We start from the raw sequence: 22894 nt of genomic DNA on the forward strand, positions 1-22894 counted from the left end.
AATCTGGAAAATGCATTCACCTATGTCTTTAAATCCACCTTTATCGGTAAACTTTAATAAATTATACTGAGCATCTCTTGTCTTACAAACTAATACTTTGACTTCTAGTCACAGTTAATATAGGTCAACCACAACAGTTTTGCAACTGCTTTAAATTACTATTTTTACTATCTTTACAAAGGAAATTTGTTATTTCTCGTTGTGCTTGCTTATCTGATTTATCTCAGATCTCTGCTATGCAAGTTTCCTTCTTCTCAGAGCATAGTAAATGTGAAAAGCAGATGTAATTACATCCTCAAACATTGTGATTTGTTTTTTTTTGCATTATTCTACAAAACATTATAATGTTTGATTGCATTTGAGTATATGTTTAGGCTAGATGTTCAGCATAGATCAGCAGGGTCGCCTCTATGGCCTACTCAGGCAGGGAGCCAAAAGCTCTCCTCCAGGGACCCACACCAGCTGTGAGGTGGAGAGAGGGGACACAGGGAAAATGTGTGAAGAGTATCAGGACTGGTCTGTTGAGCTGAAGTAAGCATTCTTCAACTCTGATTGGTTAATTGGTTGGTTTGGATTTTAGTTTAGAAAAATCATGATCAGTTCCATTCCTGCCTCAAATGTTGAATGCAGTGTATTTATTTATAAATGTTCCTTGCTATAGCCCAATGGTCTCATCTCTCACAACATCCATCGCAGCTGCCCATGAAATACTAAAGAAGCAGGCAAGGAGCCAAAAACTACCCCTCAAATGAAGCCACCCTTAAGCAATGTGAGAAGGCTCCAATTTGGGAACATATAGTCAGTATTATATTTATTATTTATTATATTTATCACTCTTGTGAGTTTGTGGTGTATACAGTGGCTCTCAAAAGTATTCACCCCCCTTGGACTTACAGCATGAAATCAGAATGGATTTAGTCAGGAGTTTTTGCCACTGATCAACACAGAAAATGTTCATAATGTCAAAGTGAAAAATATAATCTGCAAATTGTTCTACATTAATTACAAATACAACACCGACAATAATTGAGGCAAAAAGTGAATTCACAATGTATTATGCTATCAGAAGTGTGTGTTTTTGTGTGTTGTCAAATCAGGCTCAAATACCCAAAAGTGCTGGAACAGTTTTATTGTTTTAGAAATGGTTTGGTAGTTGTTAAACTGTTACTCGCATAGTTTTTTCAATTTCAATTTCAGCTAATTTGAAAATAAAAAACCTTTTTCTTAAAAAAATAATAATTAATATTTTGCAATTAAAGCTACATAATACAGATAATGTTAAATGAACAGTATATTACAATAGTATTCTTTTTAAAGGCAGTGCAGAGTTGATTTCATATTGCAGATGGCCTTTATGAATTTCCTCTTGCCTCTTGATGTGCCATGGCACACCCTTTAGTCCTTAAGTACAACCAGAGAAGAAATATATAATTAATTATTTGCACTGTACCATTCTTCCATATACACTCACCTAAAGGATTATTAGGAACACCTGTTCAATTTCTCATTAATGCAATTATCTAACCAACCAATCACATGGCAGTTGCTTCAATGCATTTAGGGGTGTGGTCCTGCTCAAGACAATCTCCTGAACTCCAAACTGAATGTCTGAATGGGAAAGAAAGGTGATTTAAGCAATTTTGAGCGTGGCATGGTTGTTGGTGCCAGACGGGCCGGTCTGAGTATTTCACAATCTGCTCAGTTACTGGGATTTTCACGCACAACCATTTCTAGGGTTTACAAAGAATGGTGTGAAAAGGGAAAAACATCCAGTATGCGGCAGTTCTGTGGGCGAAAATGCCTTGTTGATGCTAGAGGTCACAGGAGAATGGGCCGACTGATTCAAGCTGATAGAAGAGCAACTTTGACTGAAATAACCACTCGTTACAACCGAGGTATGCAGCAAAGCATCTGTGAAGCCACAACACGTACAACCTTGAGGCGGATGGGCTACAACAGCAGAAGACCCCACCGGGTACCACTCATCTCCACTACAAATAGGAAAAAGAGGCTACAATTTGCACAAGCTCACCAAAATTGGACAGTTGAAGACTGGAAAAATGTTGCCTGGTCTGATGAGTCTCGATTTCTGTTGAGACATTCAGATGGTAGAGTCAGAATTTGGCGTAAACAGAATGAGAACATGGATCCATCATGCCTTGTTACCACTGTGCAGGCTGGTGGTGGTGGTGTAATGGTGTGGGGGATGTTTTCTTGGCACACTTTAGGCCCCTTAGTGCCAATTGGGCATCGTTTAAATGCCACGGCCTACCTGAGCATTGTTTCTGACCATGTCCATCCCTTTATGACCACCATGTACCCATCCTCTGATGGCTACTTCCAGCAGGATAATGCACCATGTCACAAAGGTCGAATCATTTCAAATTGGTTTCTTGAACATGACAATGAGTTCACTGTACTAAACTGGCCCCCACAGTCACCAGATCTCAACCCAATAGAGCATCTTTGGGATGTGGTGGAACGGGAGCTTCGTGCCCTGGATGTGCATCCCACAAATCTCCATCAACTGCAAGATGCTATCCTATCAATATGGGCCAACATTTCTAAAGAATGCTTTCAGCACCTTGTTGAATCAATGCCACGTAGAATTAAGGCAGTTCTGAAGGCGAAAGGGGGTCAAACACAGTATTAGTATGGTGTTCCTAATAATCCTTTAGGTGAGTGTATTCACTATCATCATATCCAGCCTGTTTCTCTGAATGATGATGAAGCAGACATTTGTACTTTTTACAAATTGTTTAAAAATGTTAAAAGCAGGGGTGGATCAATGCAGATTTTAGATCTACCTTTCAATTAGCAACCGACTAATACCTAGAAATAATATTATTTTACATATAATCCAAGCAATTTGTTCATAATATAATTACATTATTAGGATCTGAGTCCTGGAGTCTCCCAACCTTGGTCTAAATAAATGTCTAACTGGTTTGTTTGTATTCAACTTGTACTGTTACAGTGAAGCAGATTTCTGTAACAGATTCACCTGCCATTGTCACGCATTAAAGGAATTGCAGCAGATTTCATTAAATAAATGAACAATTAAAATCAAGCTGAAAACTTTCACTTACCTTTACCTCGATGTGAATAGTTCTGAAATTCCAAACAAAACAGAAAACACAAACATAATAAATAAAAAACAATCAAAACAAATGATAAATGACTTATATACAAAACACAATCAAAAAACAAACATATTTAATCTCCAAAAGGTATGTTGTCTGTATATTTGGCCTAGGGCTCTGTAGGAGAACCTCTTATGAAAGGATGATGAATTTAAAGCAAATTAAAATTAATAATTACATACAAAATTCCAAATACAGACATTGAGGCACTGCAATGTGGAAGAAAAATGGAAAACCTGACTTTATTGTAATTATTTAAAAGCCACGCTTGTGTACAAGGCCTTTTGCGAGGTGGAAGACAAACAAATATACAACAGGGGTGTCTGACATATGAGGTCATATTGCTGAAGGGAATTTGGATTTCTGTATTTGATTCATGCATGGAGACTCTTAAAAATAACTCATCTTTTTCTTTTCTTTTTTTCTCAAATGCATGAATATGTATGAAATCCATCCATACAGACACTTGTCAAAACGTCAAACAGAATATTGGTTTGTCAAAAGCCTCACTCTTAAGAAAACATCTGTTGCAGTTTGAAAGCTTATCAGGATTATGATGATGCTGAAAATGATTTTAGAGTGTTGTGTATTACCTTAAAGATGGCCTTTTCATGTTTTCACTTTCTAAAAAAGGAGGAAGGAAAAATCTTTGAGAACTCTGCATAGTCACTTAATAATAAAACCATAGTTCATCTCATAAGGTTTAATAGTGTGAGGAAAAAGGAAATGTAGGGCTGAACTGTCAAAAGGAAACTTTATCCTCCAGATCAGTGTTAAAGGACACATGTCCAGTTCTGCACTTCTGCACATATGTCTTAATTTCGTTGTAAAGGCATATATAAAAGAAAAAATATGAATGATGACAGCAGATGATCCTGTTAAGGTAATGAGCGTAGGAGCGTACTGAACATATCAAATTCTGACTGTAGAATAGATTAGCATTGCAATTGTGAGGCAGTGAAATCCCCACCTATTTATAAATATAGTTAACTTACCTGATAATTCATTATCTAGCATATGTTTTTTGATCATGTAAAGCTTTATTGCAACAAAACACACAGATAAAAATGCCCCGATTCCAGCTCCAATAGCAGCATACTTGACTTCTGTAAAGCAAAAGAAAAAAAATGTTAAAGTTCAGAAATGGCCCACAAATATGTGGAGATGGACAGATATAGATATATGTATCAAAAACGGGCTGATGAAAAATCTATAGGAGTAGTCTAGAGAGGCGAGAGAGTGCCATCAAGCACTTGTATTATAGTAAAATTCATCAATAACAAGTGTGCAGTTACCATTAAGTAAAAAGCAACAGTGTGTCTCATATGAATGTTGTCAAGTCTGATTAATGGTCGAGGTAGGATTGCATTAATATAAATTCACTTTACCTATTTCATCTGCAGTGTTCAAACCATCTCCATGTGCTTTTGTCAATAAAGACTCTGTAAAATGATATTTACATCTTATTAGCAAAGCGGTAATGCAAAATACTGCTTTACTCTTTAATATGGCTGCACGTTGCATAGGGAAGGACATATTCAATGCAACATAACAACTTAAAAAGCAGCTGCTACTTCTGTTTTCTCTTTATCTAATTGTACAACCCTGTCGACATACAGGAAACCTGACCAAAGAGATCTATATATAAAGAAATGGACGTATCTGGTCGTAGTTTGTTTGGCATAAAGATGAAGACTTTTCTCAAAAGTAATAAAAGAAAGACGGACAAATAGCAGCTCAAAATAGAAACGGATAGAGTACTGAGCTCATTTCATTCATATCAGTAAATCAGTAACAGCATATCACATCTACAGTTGTGGCTTTGATGTGATATAGTTGCAGTATATGCCATGTAAAAAAGCACTGTGGTTTTCATGTTTTTAAAGGTTATAGGTCTTACATGTGTGTGGATGATGTGTGTTGTTTCTTTCAGTAATTCTGAATTTGAATTGAATATTCACTGACAGAAAGATAATAAGGCGGCTACATCTCCATACTGGACATCAGATAAATACATATTTGGATGCAGGAAAGAAATATATCTGTTATGTCTGCCCTTACTGCCAAAACAAAATGTGCCAAGAAGTTAGATGAATTGATCACTCACCAATGAACAGAAGCAATGTGACGGCAGAAACCAGTCGTGGACATGCAACCATTTTGATTTCTTCTGAATTATTGGCTCATCATTATCACTGTTTTTACAAGGGAAACAAAGGTCACGTGTTAGTCTGTTTAATGATGTAGAACCACTTCCTGAGCATCTTCCGTCTTCAAAAGAGAGACAGTAAATGGCATATGACACTGATTTGATTAACACTTATTAGGGCTGCAGAAATCTTATTGCCGGCAATCATTTTACAGCTCGCATTTCTCTCTTTCTCAGCCTTGTATTTAAAAGAAAAACATTCAACAAACATAAAAAAACACTTTCTCAAGTATTTTTGAGATTATTATAAATTTAATAAATATGTCTAATAAGCAGAATCTCTAAGATATAATGTTAATGAAGGTTGCAACATTGAATGATTGAGTCCAGTTCTACATAAAATATACTAATATCAAACCCTGCTGTTTTGGAGTAAGCTTTTCTTTATGAAGCTAGGCAGTCCCAGTGCTTGAAGGCTTGGTAGCAGGAAGTTTCAGTTTCAATCCCAGTATGTGTTGCCCTCAGGCAGTTACTTAATCCTAATTCGGTTCTGTTCCCCATTCAAGCCATTAAACCCAGGGCCTGTTATAAATGATTTCAAAAGTAGCAGTTGTTGAAGTACAGTTCACCCCCTAGTGTCTGTTAACCAAGTTGACGTATTGTCACACATTTGCTAGATTAATAATTAAATGTCATTGTACATATCCACCTGATACTTGCTATATCATGTAATTGTCTAGCTTTTAATAAGAGCAGTTATAATGTACCATTCCACTACAAAGGGGATCTTTTGGCAGCCCAGGGTGTTTAAACTGAGGGCTGCATGGTTAACAATGATTGATTGCCATTTCAGTTTGTTCTGTCACAGACTTAAACCTTAAGCACACCGACAGCTGTCTATCCTGAAATACCGTATAAGCTTTATTCTGCATTTCGTAAGCAGCCTTTGCCCAATACCTCGCTGTCATCTTACAGTTGACCTTTTGAACTTACTTGGTTTGTCTATTTATTTTTTTCCAACAGCCATATTGTTATTTACAGCACACGTTGTGATCACAGAATTTAGGGTTGTGTGTTATTTCTCATGATTATTTTAGGCTTGCTTTTAAAAGGTCTCCAAAGGCAAGTAGTCACAATGGTACAGCAAGTGCATGCTTCAACAGTTTCAAATGCCTTGGCTTGTTTGTCAAGCCACAAAGAGCTGTGAGGCCTGCAGCACTTACAATGTATCAAAATAGACTAACCAAGGTTCACAAGTGTGGAGGGCAGGAGTTACAGTATTTATTAGTGGAATGTTGTTAGTCTAACTTGGCTATAAGTGATCTGGCTCTGAAATGGTAGATACTTTTCTTTCCTTCCCTTCATTTTTTATTTATTTTTGTGTGGGGTTATTTGAGTTTACACAGTCAACACTTCACTTTAGTTGGAATTAAGGGATGCCGGCACCGGGTCCTTTCTGGAGCTTCTGCCAAGTTTACTAAGGGTGGTTGATGATGGAAAAACATGTAGACCATCATCAATGTCTCCCGCTGCTTTGCTAATAGAGATCTGACAGTCATGGTCTGTGCCCTGACAGAAATCAATGTTCCCGTTCCAATGAGCAAGACTGCGATGCTTGTTTTGACAGTAGCGTCATGACATGTGGATTTGTAAAAGGAGTAGGCTTGTTTTGCCTAGTGACCGAGTTCTGTTTCTTGGATTTCTTGTGACTTGTTTTTAGGAGAAGGCTTGTGACAGGATCTCTCTAGCAACACACTGCTTTTAACATTTGACTTGATAACATGATCTGAACTAATAACATTAAGAAAGCATTTAAGAGCACACACACATGAGGCTGTAGCAATGTAGCCCACAGTGCAGGACACAAAGACACCTATGGAGTAAGGAGAAGGGTTACCAACTAATATTGATAGGATGGCATTCCTGAACACTGACCATTGAATTTCATATATGAAATGTATATGAAGATGGGTTTGAGTTCAGAAAACAAATAACAAACTGTCTCTGTGGTTTAGCTGGAGTCCAGAAAGGTTTGCTGATGATCCAGAACTGACCACAACACAGTATCTGGGAAAATCTATGAATCTGTGCCAATATTATTATTATTGATTAGCAGATGCCCTTGTAGAGGGCGACTTACAAAATATAAGAGTAATACAAAGTGCAATAATACAGTGCAATTCAAGGCATAATACATTTTAAAAATTCAGAATTTACACAAGTATATACAGTCCAAATATATAAGCTCTTACATCCTAGAAGTGCAGACAGAGTGTTTCACCATTATCCATATTTTTAACACATGCATTATATGGAAGAATAATGGATGTATGGGATATATGGAGTAATGGGAAGTAATATTCAATAGTAATTTGTTAGTTTTATCAAAATGTTACATAATTTTATATTTATAATATGAAATGTAAGAGAAGAGACATAAATTGTTATAAATAACCTTGTACCTCAAAACAAAACGTGTGGAGAACAGGTTACATTTCTATTATATCGATGTTGCTATAACTACTACTACTAATTATAATAATAACACCATTCTCATAATTCCCTGACAAAAATCTGACAAAAAGTACTCCATTGATCATATTTTGCAATTTTTAAGTAATAAAACATTTCTCAGCTGTGCTAGAAACTATTTATAGACTGACTTTGTTGTTCTTAAATTAACCTTGTGAAATCTGACTGAATCTGTCAAAATATTTCTCCCCCCCCCCCACTGAAGATTTGTAAGTTGAACACCGAACACTACAGTAAACAGTAAAGTTTGCCATATGAAGCCCTGTTTGTAGCAGTGGTGTAGGAGAGCTAGGAATGCTGGGAATGTGTCCATGAGCCTGTAAAACCCAAGCCAATCAAAAATGCCTGCTTTAGTGTTGGGCAGTAACCTGCTTTAAACTGCCTTTCTGCATCTGTGAATGATGACCGGCCCTGTTGCTGTTGGAGCCCATATGTGGGTGTCCGTCATATCAACAGGCTGGGCTGCTCAGCAGCCAAGGCTCTTGGGAAAATATTCACTGCACCCATCTCCTATTATAGCATTGCCTGCCTGCAGTATAAGGCGGTGGGAAGATTACTTGACATGAAAGCCATTTGGAAACTCTGTGGCTGGGTAGCCAGAAAGATCTTCTGTATGCCTCATGACCTTCTTTGCTAAGAGGTAAGTGTCTGCAGATAGTAAAATAAAAATGCCCTCAAATTCCTTTCTACTTTTAAAAGGTCCCAAGTGCCGACACAGCACAAGAAGGCGATGGCCCCGAGACACTAAACTGGGATTTGTCTTGGACTCAGGAAGGTGTGACAAACTGACTGAATATAGCTGCACAGGCAACTGTTGCTATGAATGTAGTACTGTACCCTGTGCAGAGCAGGGTGACTCAAATATTCTCACTGGATATTGTTTGAAATTTATGTTTTGTTTGCTTATTTGTTTAGGTATATATTTGTTACTTTACAATTACACCAAGCAATCTCTCTGTATTTGTAATATAGACACTTGCACTTATTTATTTTAAAGCACCGTTAATTTAAATGTATTTACTTAAAAAGGCAATTTGAAGCGAAAATCCCCATATCATTAACAGAAAACAGAGAAAATATACATAGAATTCTAATATCATACTTGAACTAATTTTGCATTAGAGGTTTCTGGTACATAGTGACATATGACACCATAGCCAGGTATGGCAGGTGTTACCAGGGACCATTGTCTTATATGTACTACTGTATACCATGATTTAATATACAGCTGAATGAACAAACACAAGGCAAACCACCATCAGTCTGAAAGCCATCCTATGAAGATCTACACCACTGAACATGTTTAAACATACATCAGTTTAAATCGTTTAATCATATATAATTGTGATTCCCTTAAAAAGAAAATCCCAAGATTACCAACAGTATTGAAATACTAAGTCCATGATGGCTGACTTAATCATTTACAACCACTTCAATAACAAGGCCTGGTCTGTGATCATAGCATGTTTTTTCTACCCATGTATTTTTATTGCTGCAAATATTAAATGAAACCACCATTTTAATTATATATATATTCACATACAAATGTGAATGGCTAGTGAGTCAAACATTACACTTTAATGTAAATGTTTATAGATGCACGTACAACACAATGACCAGGAAAGCAGATCACACATCCATTTGATGAAGCTGTCATAATTCTTTGTCATAATCAGATGGCATTTGTGGCGCAATCTTAGTATCTCATCCTTACTCCAAGAAAGTCTGACACGCTGGTTTGTGATGCAATAGTCTATTTTTGTTGTGGGACATAAGTATTCAAAAACATGAATGACTCATGTGCTCAACTTAAAGTACTGGCTAACTACCATGGATACTCTATAGTACAAAAATGCCTTACTTTCTGAATTGCGGTGCTGTTTTGAATTGATGTTATAGTCTCTAGAGGTGCAAAAAGGTAAATTAGTCTGTAAAGGCTAGTGGACTCCCAGTTCCAAATATAAAAATAGCTGATGAGTCTGTTTATTTCATCTGCCTGTTACTTGACACCAAATGGTTATTCCAATACGTGTGCTAGCTTCTTCCCATGTTACACGTCTGTTTGGTTTCTGCTGCTCCCACGTCTATTTCAGTGCGTTTTACTTTCTTCTGATTCCTTGCCTAGATCATTTCACCTGGTTTGGGAGGCCTGTTTTGAAGGTTTGCTTGCCATTTAATTACATGAAAAGAAGCTGAGTTTATGGGCTTACACTGTTCTGTAAAGTAATGGGAAAACATGTATTTTCTGCAGTTGCCCTGCCCCAATGACATTCTTAGGATTTCCTGGTGAATCAACTCTCCTGGAGTCCTGACAGAAGATCACATCTCAAAAATGGAGCACTGGAGCAAAAGGTAAGACGATGTTTTAACTGGAGACGTATAGCTTGAGGTGTGTCCTTAAAGCAGTATTTTCTGAAGAGAGCAAACTAAATGTATGTGGACATTCTGATTTATTTTGATTGTTTTGGGTATTTTACCTTGGAAAGGCATGTAGCAATTAAAATACTGAAAGTTTTACTTAAATTAGTATTACACACTGAAAAAAACACTAAACTCTAAACAGAAAACAAATACTTGTTTGTAATCTTTGATGTTAATTTTGTAGTATTGTATTGGAGTTGAGTGACATTATTAAATGTACTTTATTTATGTTAATAAAATATGATATAGTAATTATATTGTTGTGAATTAACCAAGTTAAATATAACACAAATATATGAAATAAGCACGAATATGTGGAAATCTTAATGCATCTGCATATTTGAATTTATTTTAGTTTTTTTTCCACACATATGTTCTCTTTTGAAGTATACAAATTGGCTGCACTGAAGGTGCTGGGTATGTGAAAGGAAAAGGTAGCACCTCAATGATTAAAAATAACCCTGCCACACATCCAGACATGGAGAAATCATCCAGACTGCGAATGGTATCAAATTATAAGTACTGGAAAATTTCTTAAATGCCTGCTATATTTTGATCTAGACAGAGCAGATATCTATGTGTATACTGAACTGTATAAGATTTCTTTTTCCTTTTCTTTTTAAGGAGGGCCTTTATACCCAGTCAGCAAGACCATGCTGTAGAGTATTTAGTTTTTCTGTACATAGGTATCTAGCTACACATACAGTTATACAGATAGATAGATGTATTAATACAATATTTTGTATTTGATGCTAAAAACGTTTGCATCAGTTTTAAGATATGGGTGTGGGGGAAGGTAAAAAAAAAAAAAGTGTTAGCTCTCAGGTCACTTGTAAAATCCTCAGGTCAGAAGATAAAAATGGGTTCATAGGCTATTCCTGGCCTTAGTGAAGACTGTGTGGCAGCTGTTTTAAAATTAACTACATAAGTGGATTCATTTTACTGTCTCAAGGTTAATGGAAGCAAATAAATGAATTTATTTAATTAGTCATCATGCACTAGTTTTGCAATGAAACCTGCAGGTAAATACACTTGTTTCCTAATTTTACTATGGCTTTTCATTGGGGTGGAAAACAGAGTCCTATTGTTCTCACAACAATACATTCCTGATTGTGTTTTAAACACAGGGATTGAGACTAAATGGGATATAATGACTTGATATAAGAAATATAAATAATGTATCTGTAATTACCCTATTGATTTAAAACATGTAAAATGTTTTGGGCTTCTTTTTCTTGTTTTTTTAATTTGAAAATACATTTTCTCTGTGGGCTAAACCCCAAACAAAATGATTAGCCCCCCTCAAAAATGTCTAGTGGTAAAATAACAGCCATACTTTTACAACCCTTCCTCCTTGGAACATCTATGTATGTTAAAGCCTAAATAAGGTCTTCATCATTTTGTAAAAGTGGTCATCAGTTTGATTGTTTGGCCAGTTTAACATTCTAGGTCAGTGGGACAAGTGCTTTTTTTTATTGGACAGAGACCTCCCAGCTGTCAAAATTAACCAGTCACATGTTTAATGTAGGCAACCCCTTTCTCATGCCACTGTGACAAAACCAGTGATGGGCCGGTTTTGTAGAATTACATCAGCTATTTGACATGTTGATTCATTACGCACTCTGTGCCAACTAGTAGTTATGCCAACTACTTTATTGATTTGTTAAATAATCACGTTTAATATTAAAATGAATTACTCACAACTTGGATCAACTTATGTATTTATTATCATTTGGATAATAAATAAATGCAAAATATAAAGATAGTTCAACATGAATACTCCATAATAACCTATTGAATGCTTTAGTACGTAATTAGATTTAGGCTGCTTGTTTGTGTGTTTTGCTTTGCTTTGTTTTGTTTTGTTGTTGTGGTTGTCACCTCAGGCAGCTCTAGGGACAAAGTATGAATAAAATAGCACCAGACAATGTGTGACAGCCACTATAGCCTTCAATCTCTTTGCTATTCCAGGGTTTTAATACAGATGCTATGTGGATTAGTGGTTACATTTCTGAGTCTTAGTCTTCACTTGTTGTGGAAGTGTCTGCATATCGCTACCTTTGAAAAATGGGGTGTGCTATTGTTGTTTTCACTTTCAATAGTGTAGAATTACATCATTTATCATCTTATCACCCTGCATGGACCAACAGAGCTTCCATGTAGGATAGGCCCTTCAGCCCCATGTAGGGATGTTGTTGATGACTTTTTCAGTATATGGCATTGAAAGTAGAGAAATGGGAAATCACTTAATCATTTAACAGGAAGGGTAGGACCAGATGCAGTCAGCACAGGTACTTAGCATCCCTATCTTTGTGAATGATGCCATGGGAGTTTAAACAAGTCCAGATCAGTATTGGTCTTTGAGTTGGTAACTTTCTCAATTGTCATTTCTTTATTTAATTTTGTCTTGACGAGTCTGAAGTAATGGCCCGTTAACCCATATATGTCTTAGCTTAGCTGCAATGTTTGTATATTGGGATTCCCAGTACTGAAACAGTATGGAAGTACATGGGAGTCAAAATGGAGTAAAATGCATGTATTTGTCTAGTTGTGTAATATGGAAAGCAACTGGGTGTGATGGAGGCAGTCATTCTCAAAGATCTGTGTCAAATTAACCTCATGTCAGGCATTGATTCTGATTCAAGAGAGTGGGAATATACTGTACGTAAACATTTTGGGCAAGGTCAAATTGAAAGCACCTGATGAGTGGCATGACCTCTGCACAACAAAGTCACTGCGGTGCCAGTTCCATACTTAGTACCTGCACTGGCGACAGGAGCACGGGCTCAGTGTCAGGCAGCTGGTTAGTGTATATCCCCTTTGCAGGCAGGACATCGAGGGAGTCCGAGACATGGAGCGGTCACTGCTGAGGCATGGTGGTCATTGTCTTATACGGAAAGCTTCTGACCCCACAATAAATTACAAACTACTTGATGTGTTGTGATTGTACTTGAGCTGCAGCTAAATACCATAAAGAGGCATGTTTCAACATTTATGAGGGCTAAGAAAGTTCAGCTCCTCTATTATCACTTCAGGGAGGGTGGAGATGTTTTAAAACTTGGCATCCTTTAGTGTTATTATTCCTGGTCTTGCTTAAAAATCATGTTGGTGTGAGATGAAGAAAAATAAAGACCTTTGATGAATTATAACAAAATATTGATTTAGCAAAATAAAAATGTAGGTTTGTTTTTCAATTCAAATCAATCAAAAAAGAAAGAATTGCCTGACTCACTTTTGCATGAATCAATAGCGTTTCAGTTAAAAATAGTTGCATATATTTCCGAAATCATGATATGCAAATGTATTCAAACCCCAGTGATCAGTTTTTTGTGAGGGAGATTAATCTGTTTTGCTTTGGAGTTATGTTGCGTCCCCCAGTCCTGCTGTCCCATTAGGATTGAGGCAAGGATGGATTTCAAAATATACCAGGGTATCCTTAGGTAATAAAGCTGGCGCCCTCTGTCATGAAGTTCAAGATTGGAGCAGGTGGACATTCCCGCACAATTACGATTAACAGCACTCACCCCAGTCTATGACCAAATGGTAAAAAGAGCACAGATTCTGTATTCTTGACTGGCGATCTCAATCTCCAGATCTCAGTCCAATGGAAAATGTGTGGAATCAACTGAAAAGCAATTCACGGGCCACACAGCACAGAGGAGCTGGAGAAGCTGTGCATGGAGGGATGATCGAATATCCCTCCTGAGCAGTTAATGGACCTATTTAAAGACTACAGGAAGCCCCTCCTCCATGCTATCAAAGCCAAAGTAGAATCGCACAACACTAATTGTCTGAATAGATTTAAACATCTTGTAATTAGACAATATTATATATTATATTAGTGTACACCTGATTTCTTGCTAAAGCAACTTTTAGTTACACTTCATCGAGGGTCTGAATACATTTTGGGGACTGTCTATCATGTTTCACAATTTTTATTAAATATTTGCATGATCTTCAGAAATAATTTCTTTGAACAAGCACTTAAAAATATGAATATGTTTCTTTACTTATGTGGGATGTATAAAGCACGCATCTTTATCTCAGTAAATATCTTGTACTTGCAGAGAACGTGTAGTATATACTGAAGCAGATATAGATAAATGGACAAACTCAAAAGGAAATGTCATTGGGCTCCTGTGTTTGATATTGTACATTATGTGAACAGATAATTTTTTCTTCATACAGGAGTTGATTTGACATGAGATATGGAAGAAGAGCAACCTGCTGTTTTAAAAATAGATTATGATTCGTACTGCTATATTTTCTCTGTACACTATATTGTGAAAACACACAGCGAGTCCACGTGAAGGTCAAAGCTATAGTAAATTAAATATGTACTATTCTAGACATCTAATACACTATTTTAAACTCTTAACTACAGATGGGCATCAATGTGACCAAACACCAGGAATCCAGGAATAATTAAATGTGAAGCAGCGTTGACTAGAATACACAAGTGGTATGCTGCAGCTTCAGCTTACTCACAAGGTAGGCTTTTGTTTCTTTTGCCTCACTTGTGTGAAAATAGTACTGAGAATTGAATCATTGTTTAAGATTGGCAGATACTGAGCTTCTCAACCGTGTATATTTAAAGTGCTTAAAGTGGATAATTGACTGGGTTTCAAAACTGATTGTGACATTAGAGACTTTTCCTCTTGTCTGAAAAACATTTTAAAAAAATCTGAAGGCTGTGTTTTATGATATACCCTCTGCTCTATCCATGCTAAGCAAGACTTACTTCTGCAATGAAATTAGATTCTAAATATTGTTCTACCAAGTATTTCTTTACAATACAACAAATCATTTCAGCCTTCAGGATCATTGCTGTTTGTTTTTACCAAATTAAGATATTTCTAATTCCATTTTCATTTGCAGGAAAGAAATGAGATCATATCGGCTTTTGGAAGGTGAACTGGTTAAATGCAAGACGGCGTAGGTAATGCATCTGGAAGACTGATTGGGACAACTGGTCCTGTGTTTTGCAAATAAGCATTTGAAATGAGTTTTCTGGATAAGCGCCATATGAGTCACAGAGGAAGTATGCAGGGGCACTACAAATACACGGATGGCTTCAGTGACAGGTCGAGTGCTGGGAGTTTCATGGATGAAACAGACAGAGAAGTCAGTAATCTCACGGACCGTGCATTTAGGAGCTTGTGCATTGGGGAAGAGGCCATTTATAACGACTCTGATTTCTCTTCCTCTCCCCCTGAGCGTCACAGGACTTTTATCGAGGATAACCAAAACCATGAAATCCTGAAAAGGACTGCTCAGGAAAGGTTTTCTCTGAGTGTGAAGAGGTGTGCAGAGGTGGAGAGGAACGCAGAAGGTGCTGCAACATTCCAGCAGTCAGTCATAAACCGGTCAGCGCAAGAGCACTTATTCAAAAGTGATGCTGCCTCACAGTTGAGCAATGGTGCTATTGGAACAGCCTGGCAGCAAGAAAACAATGCATCAAGGGTTTCTTCACTCATTAAGGCATTTAATATTGCAGAGAATGAGTTCAGCATAACTCCTGATAGCATGCAGGATGTTCTAGCAGCAACGAAAAATGATCGTGTGCACAAGGAAAACCACAGTGAATCGTGGGACAAATCAGCCCTTTTGAGTATTCAGAAGGAATTATCCGAATTCTCTGATGCTTATCATCAGAATTTTATGTCATGTAAAAAGTCTGTTGCACCTGATAGCTGGAAGAAAGCAAATCATTTAGCCCCATCAAGAAACAATTTTCATTCTTCTGAAGTTGCAGCTACCCAGAAGTCGAATATGGACTGTTCCCTTCCTTCCAAAAACCCCTCAAAAACAAAAGGTAGCAAATCCAGTAGAGGAAAGAAACTAAACTCCAGGAACTCTTTCCTTCATAGTGAATTCAGCCCATTCCAATCATGGAAGGATTACATTAGGTTCCCATTTGAGAGAGAAGAGGTAGCAGACATTTTGCCCACAGTGGAAGTCCCCAAATGGTACGATTCCCCTCTCTACAAGGAGTTGACAGCAGAACACAGGATTCAGACGCCCCCGACTGTGGAAAAGAAACCAAACAGAAAACAAGTTGTTGAAGTCATCCCGGCCAACCAGCCTTCCGCTACAGTCATGCAAAAAGCCTTGGCCCTGGAAAAGAGATGCGAGTCTGAGATGGCAGCTAACTGCCCCCCTTGGAGAAGAAATAGAGACCTGATTAAAAACAAGCCTGCCCTGCAACGACCCTGTACCGTTTCGCCTTTGAGTGGGAAACCTCGAGGAAAGGACGAAGGACTGCTGTCTGTCAGTAAGGCAACACCGATCCATCATAAAGTGTGCACAGTGCTGGACGAGCAGACGTCTAACATTACAACTCCTTCGTTCAACATTTCCAAGCTGCTGACACCTGTTATCCATGCCAGACAAGAAACAGAGACATCTGAAATCCTGCAGTATGCACTTTCTCCTCCAGCCATTGATCTTACAGCATTAGGTGAATCTGAGGTCAGAACCCTGCCTGAGAACAAATTACGGGACAACTATAAAGCTATGGCTTCCAGTCTGCTATTTAACCTTAAAGATAACAGAAAACGCGTAAAAAGCAAGTACAGCCCCACGACATTTAAAAGCCAGGAGGTTCTAGATCGCAGTAAACAGCCCTCCAAGCAAGAGGTTGTCTCCAAAACTATACCAATGATTTCAGAAATTCCTGCAGCAGGGGTCAGTTCATCTGGGCAACCAAAAGCAAAAGATGTCCCATCTGTTACCAGCCCTGTCTTGCGAACAATCAACAAGCAAACTGCAGATCATAAAAATGATGCTGATGCTCGTATCTCAGATGACTACTTGACATTAATTTCACCTCAAACTGTAGAAGAGGCTGCTAATTATAAGTGCTTCAATAATGTAATACAGGAAAGTGCAGTAAGCAAAGATCAGTCTGCTGAAAGCGAAAGTGGTAAATACAGCGGCTCACAAATGACGCCTTGTCCCAGATCGAACGAGATCATGCCGAGAAAGAGACCAGAATACCCTTCACTGAAACTGTATAAGAAAGAAAATACTTTGGAGGAAGAAATTAAAGAGACACTGCCGGTAGTTACAAAGCCTCGGCAGTCTGCTGAACTAAGAGAAGGAGACAATGCTAGAAAGCAAACTGGACGCCAAAATGTGAATGGTTTGCACAGTTCGTTGCCAACACCTAGTTTACCCTTGCAGGACAATGGTATCAGACAGAATCATGCTTTTCATAGCGAAACAAGTAAGGGAAATGTGTCGACAAAATCTTCCAAGGAAGCGTATTTGTTGGTAGAAGAAGCCAGTGAGCAAAACGGCCTGGATCGAGATGTGAAAGCAGAATCTACATTGTTGAATTTAGATGTTACGGAAGAAAAGAGTGAGGTTACTAAGGTAGTGTCTGAGGAGGTGAAGAAAGAGCTGGAGAAAGTAGAATTGGAGTATTACGCTCTAAGTAATCATGAAGGTGAGAGTGAAAGTAAAGACAGATTAGGGGCATCTCCTCAAAGAGAGGAGAGCACGCCTTGGAAAGAAGTAACTGAAACGTCTCCTAGTGGATTAGAAGCAGGTGGGTGGGTGCACTGTTTAATAGATTATGCTCAGGCCAACACACCAGTGCCAATATCAACTGTTTCTTCTCCATCGTTAGCAAAGCTGAACATGTTTAAGATTAAAGATAACACCTTCAAGACTTCCCCTGTAATCAAAGCAGTCAAACCACCTTTGCATAAAGCATTGCCAGAGGAAACGGCTCCCAAGGAGAATTTCAGTGGGTCTGAGAAAGCAGAGTCTGAACAGGATCAGGTCAGTGAACGCAGTGACAATCCCACTGTAAACGAGATTCCTGTCTTGAATGAGACGCCACTGCCAGAGGAAATCCCAGCTCCAGAAGTGGCACCGTCTGCAGAGGAGGTCCCAGCTACAGACGCATTGGAGAATATCCTTGAAAGTAATTCAGTGCCGGAAAGAGAAGAAAGTCATGTGATTGTGACCACCGTGTCAGAGGAAGTCGAATGTGGTGCTGCAAATACAGCAGACGCCGAGAAGAAGGTGGCAGCTTCTGTTAACGCAGAAGAAACGGAAGGCTCCAAAGATGTTAGTGAAAGGTCAGATTCAGTCTGTAGTGCTAATGAAAACAAACCACTCGGCAAACCGCCAGCCGTCCCACCGAAAACTGAAAAAGCACTTCGACGTGCCAAGAAGCTTACAAACAGAAGGAAAAAGGTTGATCTCAAACCTAAAGTAGAAAGTACTAGCAAAATCGAAAAGAAACCCATGCGTACAGTTTCTAGTGTACCGTCATCCCCAACCCGTCTGTTGTCATCACCTCTCCCTGTAAGCATCGCACCGTCAACCAGTCTTGTGCACCTCGAGCCCAGTTTTGTCCCGTCAGCCCCAAATATTGTCGCACTGAATGGAGCGCAGCCCATACAGCCCTTCCCTCTCACCCAGAGAAAGCTTTTGCAGGACCCTGAGTCAGGTCAATATTTTGTGGTTGATATGCCTGTACAGGTCAAAACAAAGACATTTTTTGATCCTGAAACAGGGAAATATGTCCAGTTGTCCATTCGCTCAGCAGAAGGCGGCTTATCACACGCGTCATCGTTGGAGGTCTTGAATCCTCCTTACATGCTGTACCCTGGGTTTTTACCACTCCCTGTGACATCGCTCCCAACTTTGAGATCTTCGTCCCAGATGTCCGCCCCAGCTGCTCTCATGGATGATCAAGAAAAGGTGGAACTTTCTGAGTCCTGGATGCAGGATATGATTAAACAGAATTACAACAGAGAGAGCCAGCCATACATTGAGCCGGCGTATGAGTCTCATAATCAGATTACAGAGGAATCATTGTACAGCGAAGGAAAAGAAAGTGTCAGCCCAAGGAACTTAGACATTATATCAATGAGCGAACTGGAAGATTTTGCTGTTGAAAGCATCTCCTAATGTTGGGGGAAGGGAGGAGGTGGGGGTGCACATTTTTTACGCTTTTACAGTAACACAAAGAGAAATACTTTACAGGAAAATTAAGGTCTATCGAAATATATTAATATATAATATATATGTATGTACATAAAGGAGAGGTGTCAATATGGTTGTATATCAGACCTATTTTTAAACAAAGCAAAAGGTATATTCAAGGACATGAAAGTTATATTTAATTACTTTTATTGCAACTCATAATGTGTCTAGGAGTTGGCAGTGACATTATGCTTTAAGTGTAAAGTTTGATGTTTTACAGCAATATTGTTTTCTTTGTTTTTCTTTTTTTAATATAGATTAGGTTGTGCAGCAAAGCAAAAGATAAAGCTGGGCTATTTCTTTAAAAAAAAGTGTTTTGATAAGAGAATAATTTATAGCATTCCATTTAAAAAAATGTTCTCAGAAACAGGAGACTTTATATTGGGGAATGTATTGCAATTATTTATGCCAAGAGAATAGTTTTATTCTGCAGAAGACAATTAAATTACACTGTATATCATCCAAATTCTTTGTATAATGGTTCCACCGTTTGTGATATTTCCTCAGGATGACCATTATAGGGGAGGACCAAGCAAGAAGAATCAGTCAGGGTTACTTTTCCTGCCAATACATTGTGGTAAAATGTATTTCATTGTGGATAAGGCATACAATTGTGTCACACCAAAAATAAGGCTTGTATCTTTAACATAAAGACTTGTAGGGGTGTATGAAACTTAATGTTACACAAACTATATTTAGATTGATGATCCCATGTATCTTTTTTGGTGGTGGTTAGCAATATTGTGCATCATTTTGGCAAAAAGAGACAGGCAAGAGAATCCATGTGTTTGTTTGTCTGTTTCTATACATTTGAACAGCTTATATTAAAGATCATTGTAAGCTAAGACGATTGGATTTTCTCTGTCATCCATGTGTGATGGGTATAGTGCTTCCTGTGCAATCTGTGTTTTAGCCCAGGGGTCAAGGGCAAAAGCATTCGTATAATATCTTTTGTTTTGTAACTGGGCTCATTCAATAGATCAATCCTAATTAAACTTGTCATGATGTATGTTGATTGTTACATAATACAGTGCTTGCCAACTTGTGCACTGCTGCCCCTAATGTAAGAAATATACATGTGTTGATATAAGTGGTTGCTCTTGTCTGGTCCTCTCCTATCCATGGAAAATGGAAGAGTCCCACATTTCAACATCCTATATTTTAGAATAATAATCCCCGATTAAAATGTAACTTGAAATCTAATTTTCAAAGTGGCTGCTTATAATCCTGGTATTGTTCATAACTTAATTTCATATCAGATGTAGAGAGCTATGGAGTTTCATTACTAGTCTTTTTAAAAATACAGAAATGTGATTATTTGTGAATAACTATCAGCTCACTTCTGTCAGGAGGTTACAGATGGAAATAAAAAGGATCATATAGCCACCCCAGGTAGTTCTGCTTATGTCCCTCTGTTTCCCACATTCATTTTCTACAGTTTAAAAATCCTTCTTTTCAGTTAATTAATTATTATTTGCATCATTTCAGGTGTCTAGAACCTGTGTTGTCACGCCCCAAGATGAGTCTCCTGTAACACTGTTTATTGCACTTTTCAGTTTAATTATTCTTTGCAAAAGTTGATCCGATCCCAATAGAGAAAGAAGATGATTTTATTTCAGTACTGCTTGCCCAAGGCTGTAGTAACCTTTCATCATCAATTTAAAAACAAAACAATGCTTTCTTACACTTGACAACAGTGAATTTCAGTAGCTCTGAATGTATGTTACTCTGGGGAAAACAAAATCTTTTGTCAGTTCTAACCCGATACAATAAAAATGTCATTATTATATGTGATATTCTGGTGTCTGGCATTGCAAGGAGGAAAAATGCATGACAAATTATGCAAAACTTGCAAATCTTTAAATAATAACCAATATTGTGCACAAAATTATGGAAATATTTAATTTGAGGACACTATGTAATAGAACGAAGAGCTAATATAACTGCAAAGCTATCTTAAATGTTATTTTTAGATTATAATTAAATTTTCTGGAATTTGTCCAAGACACAAACAAGTATTTGTGCGATATGCATTCGTCATTACAAATGGTGAAACATGGGACATTTAAATTATCATAATTTTGTTTTACAATGAAAATCAGCATGTGTCAAACTCAAACACAAAATAGGATTGTAAGCCATTAAACCAAATGATTAATTAATTGACATGTTTATATATTTTTTCTTAATTTTAATATGCCTAAAATATGCCTTTTTTGCATCTGTCACATCAATTATGGGAAGAAATTTGGTCTGAATCGAATTTCAGCCAGTCAGATCTTTTTATTCACCTCCACTTTGCCTGATACTGGAGACTCTCTTACATAAAAATACATTTATTTGGTTTCTGACTAAGGATTTCATGTGCAATGTATTTTTATTGTACAGATTTAAAACTATCCATATATAGAATTATTGAATTAACTAAATTGGTTTGGCAAGAAAATGCAGGTGAACTGAATATTTTACAAGATTAAAATAAGTTTTGGCGAAATATGTCTCATTGATACATAACTGCAATACCCTCTCAATGAAGGTTGCTAATCTTTCAGGATTCCTATTTAATAAATGTTGGATTTATTAGACACAAGATCCAATGTTTTAGCCAGCTGGATGTTGGACCAAAGTGGTGATGGTTTCTGACGTTAGCTGAACTACACTCCATGGCCCTCTAGTGGAAGATAATTTTATCCTTTCAATTGTTCTTCTATTTGCAGGTTTCTTTCTGGGTTTTAATCAGAATCGTTTCTTTGTTTGTTTGATCTGCCTTTGTGCCCTGAGTCTTCCTTTACTCCTCCATTGAACACGTTGTACATTCATATTTTTATGAACCAAAAGAGCTCATGATTTCAGCACAGTTTGCTTAGCTGAAGCATTGTAATAAACAACTTCCTGTTGGCACACTGACATAAACACAATCCTGTTCTATCAATCACTCAGTTGTTAATTTAATTAAGATATCCCCCTTAATTAAACAGTTACTTACTCAAGAATACGCTCGTCCACACACTCCGGAAACACAAAACTAGTCAGGATGGTGTAGTTACGGGACGTTTTATGTTTACTTCATACAAGTGGGTGAATTCCCAAAGTAAACAAACACATCATCTGTTGGCAGTATTTCCAGACTGAGTTTTAAAGGTGGAGCTCAGAAGCAGAAGGGGAAATGCTCAATGACTTTCCTTGTGTTCTGCTTTTGTTTGTAAAGCCATTCAAATAGGAGACACAGAAATCAGTCAGCAAACAATTATGACAGAACCCCTGTACTAACCGGTATTTTAAATCAACACAAAGCTTCCTTTGTAGATTAACAGAGTGGGTAATAAACATAGCTGTTACTGTCCAGTATATTTGATATATAAAGACCTCCGGATAATTAAATCTGATCTTTTCACAAAATAAATGACAGAATTATTGACTATATCATGGTTTTATATTAATACTGTAATCTAACTAAGTTTATAAGGTACTTTTGTACATGCTGAGTAAGCACAAAGCAGTTATTGGAATACCTGTAAACACTGGGCAGAAACATTACTCACTGCATTAAGGAATGCTACGTTTGTATAATCTCCACAAGGGATGAGCATAATTGATTGGCATATTGATCATTTTAAAACCTAAGAATCAAAAAGCAATATAGACC

General features: G+C 37.5%; 2 protein-coding genes across 3 annotated transcripts; one reads left to right on the forward strand and one right to left on the reverse strand.

Annotated features, from left to right (window-relative positions):
* Positions 1–1097: 1097 nt before the first annotated feature.
* LOC136715921 (transmembrane protein 273) lies at positions 1098–22381 on the reverse strand. The gene is made up of 7 exons (XM_066693333.1): positions 22235–22381; positions 5251–5338; positions 4532–4585; positions 4139–4249; positions 3737–3767; positions 3090–3111; positions 1098–1401 (listed from the first exon to the last, which is right to left on the reverse strand). The coding sequence occupies exons 2-7, from the start codon at positions 5300–5302 to the stop codon at positions 1396–1398; spliced, it is 276 nt and encodes a 91-aa protein (XP_066549430.1). The 5' UTR covers positions 5303–5338; positions 22235–22381; the 3' UTR covers positions 1098–1395.
* Positions 8300–21742, forward strand: c20h10orf71 (chromosome 20 C10orf71 homolog). 2 transcript variants are annotated; one of them, XM_066693331.1, is made up of 4 exons: positions 8300–8464; positions 10076–10176; positions 14630–14736; positions 15124–21742. In XM_066693331.1, the coding sequence occupies exon 4, from the start codon at positions 15247–15249 to the stop codon at positions 19171–19173; it is 3927 nt and encodes a 1308-aa protein (XP_066549428.1). In that variant the 5' UTR covers positions 8300–8464; positions 10076–10176; positions 14630–14736; positions 15124–15246; the 3' UTR covers positions 19174–21742. The 2 variants fall into 2 exon arrangements, with proteins under 2 accessions (XP_066549428.1, XP_066549429.1); XM_066693332.1 differs by lacking the exon at positions 8300–8464 and adding an exon at positions 9864–9984.
* Positions 22382–22894: the final 513 nt, after the last annotated feature.

This window comes from Amia ocellicauda, chromosome 20 (assembly GCF_036373705.1).
Source record: "Amia ocellicauda isolate fAmiCal2 chromosome 20, fAmiCal2.hap1, whole genome shotgun sequence".
NCBI classification, from domain to species: domain Eukaryota; kingdom Metazoa; phylum Chordata; class Actinopteri; order Amiiformes; family Amiidae; genus Amia; species Amia ocellicauda.

Excerpts from the sequence above, each read along its gene's own strand:
- c20h10orf71 (XM_066693331.1), top strand. The coding sequence starts at position 15,247 with ATGAGTTTTCTGGATAAGCGCCATATGAGTCACAGAGGAAGTATGCAG.
- LOC136715921 (XM_066693333.1), bottom strand. The coding sequence starts at position 5,302 with ATGGTTGCATGTCCACGACTGGTTTCTGCCGTCACATTGCTTCTGTTC. Across the intron at positions 4,586-5,250 it reads CACATTGCTTCTGTTCATTG|AGTCTTTATTGACAAAAGCA; the intron begins GTGAGTGATCAA and ends ATCATTTTACAG. Across the intron at positions 3,112-3,736 it reads ATGAAAAGGCCATCTTTAAG|AACTATTCACATCGAGGTAA; the intron begins GTAATACACAAC and ends TTGGAATTTCAG.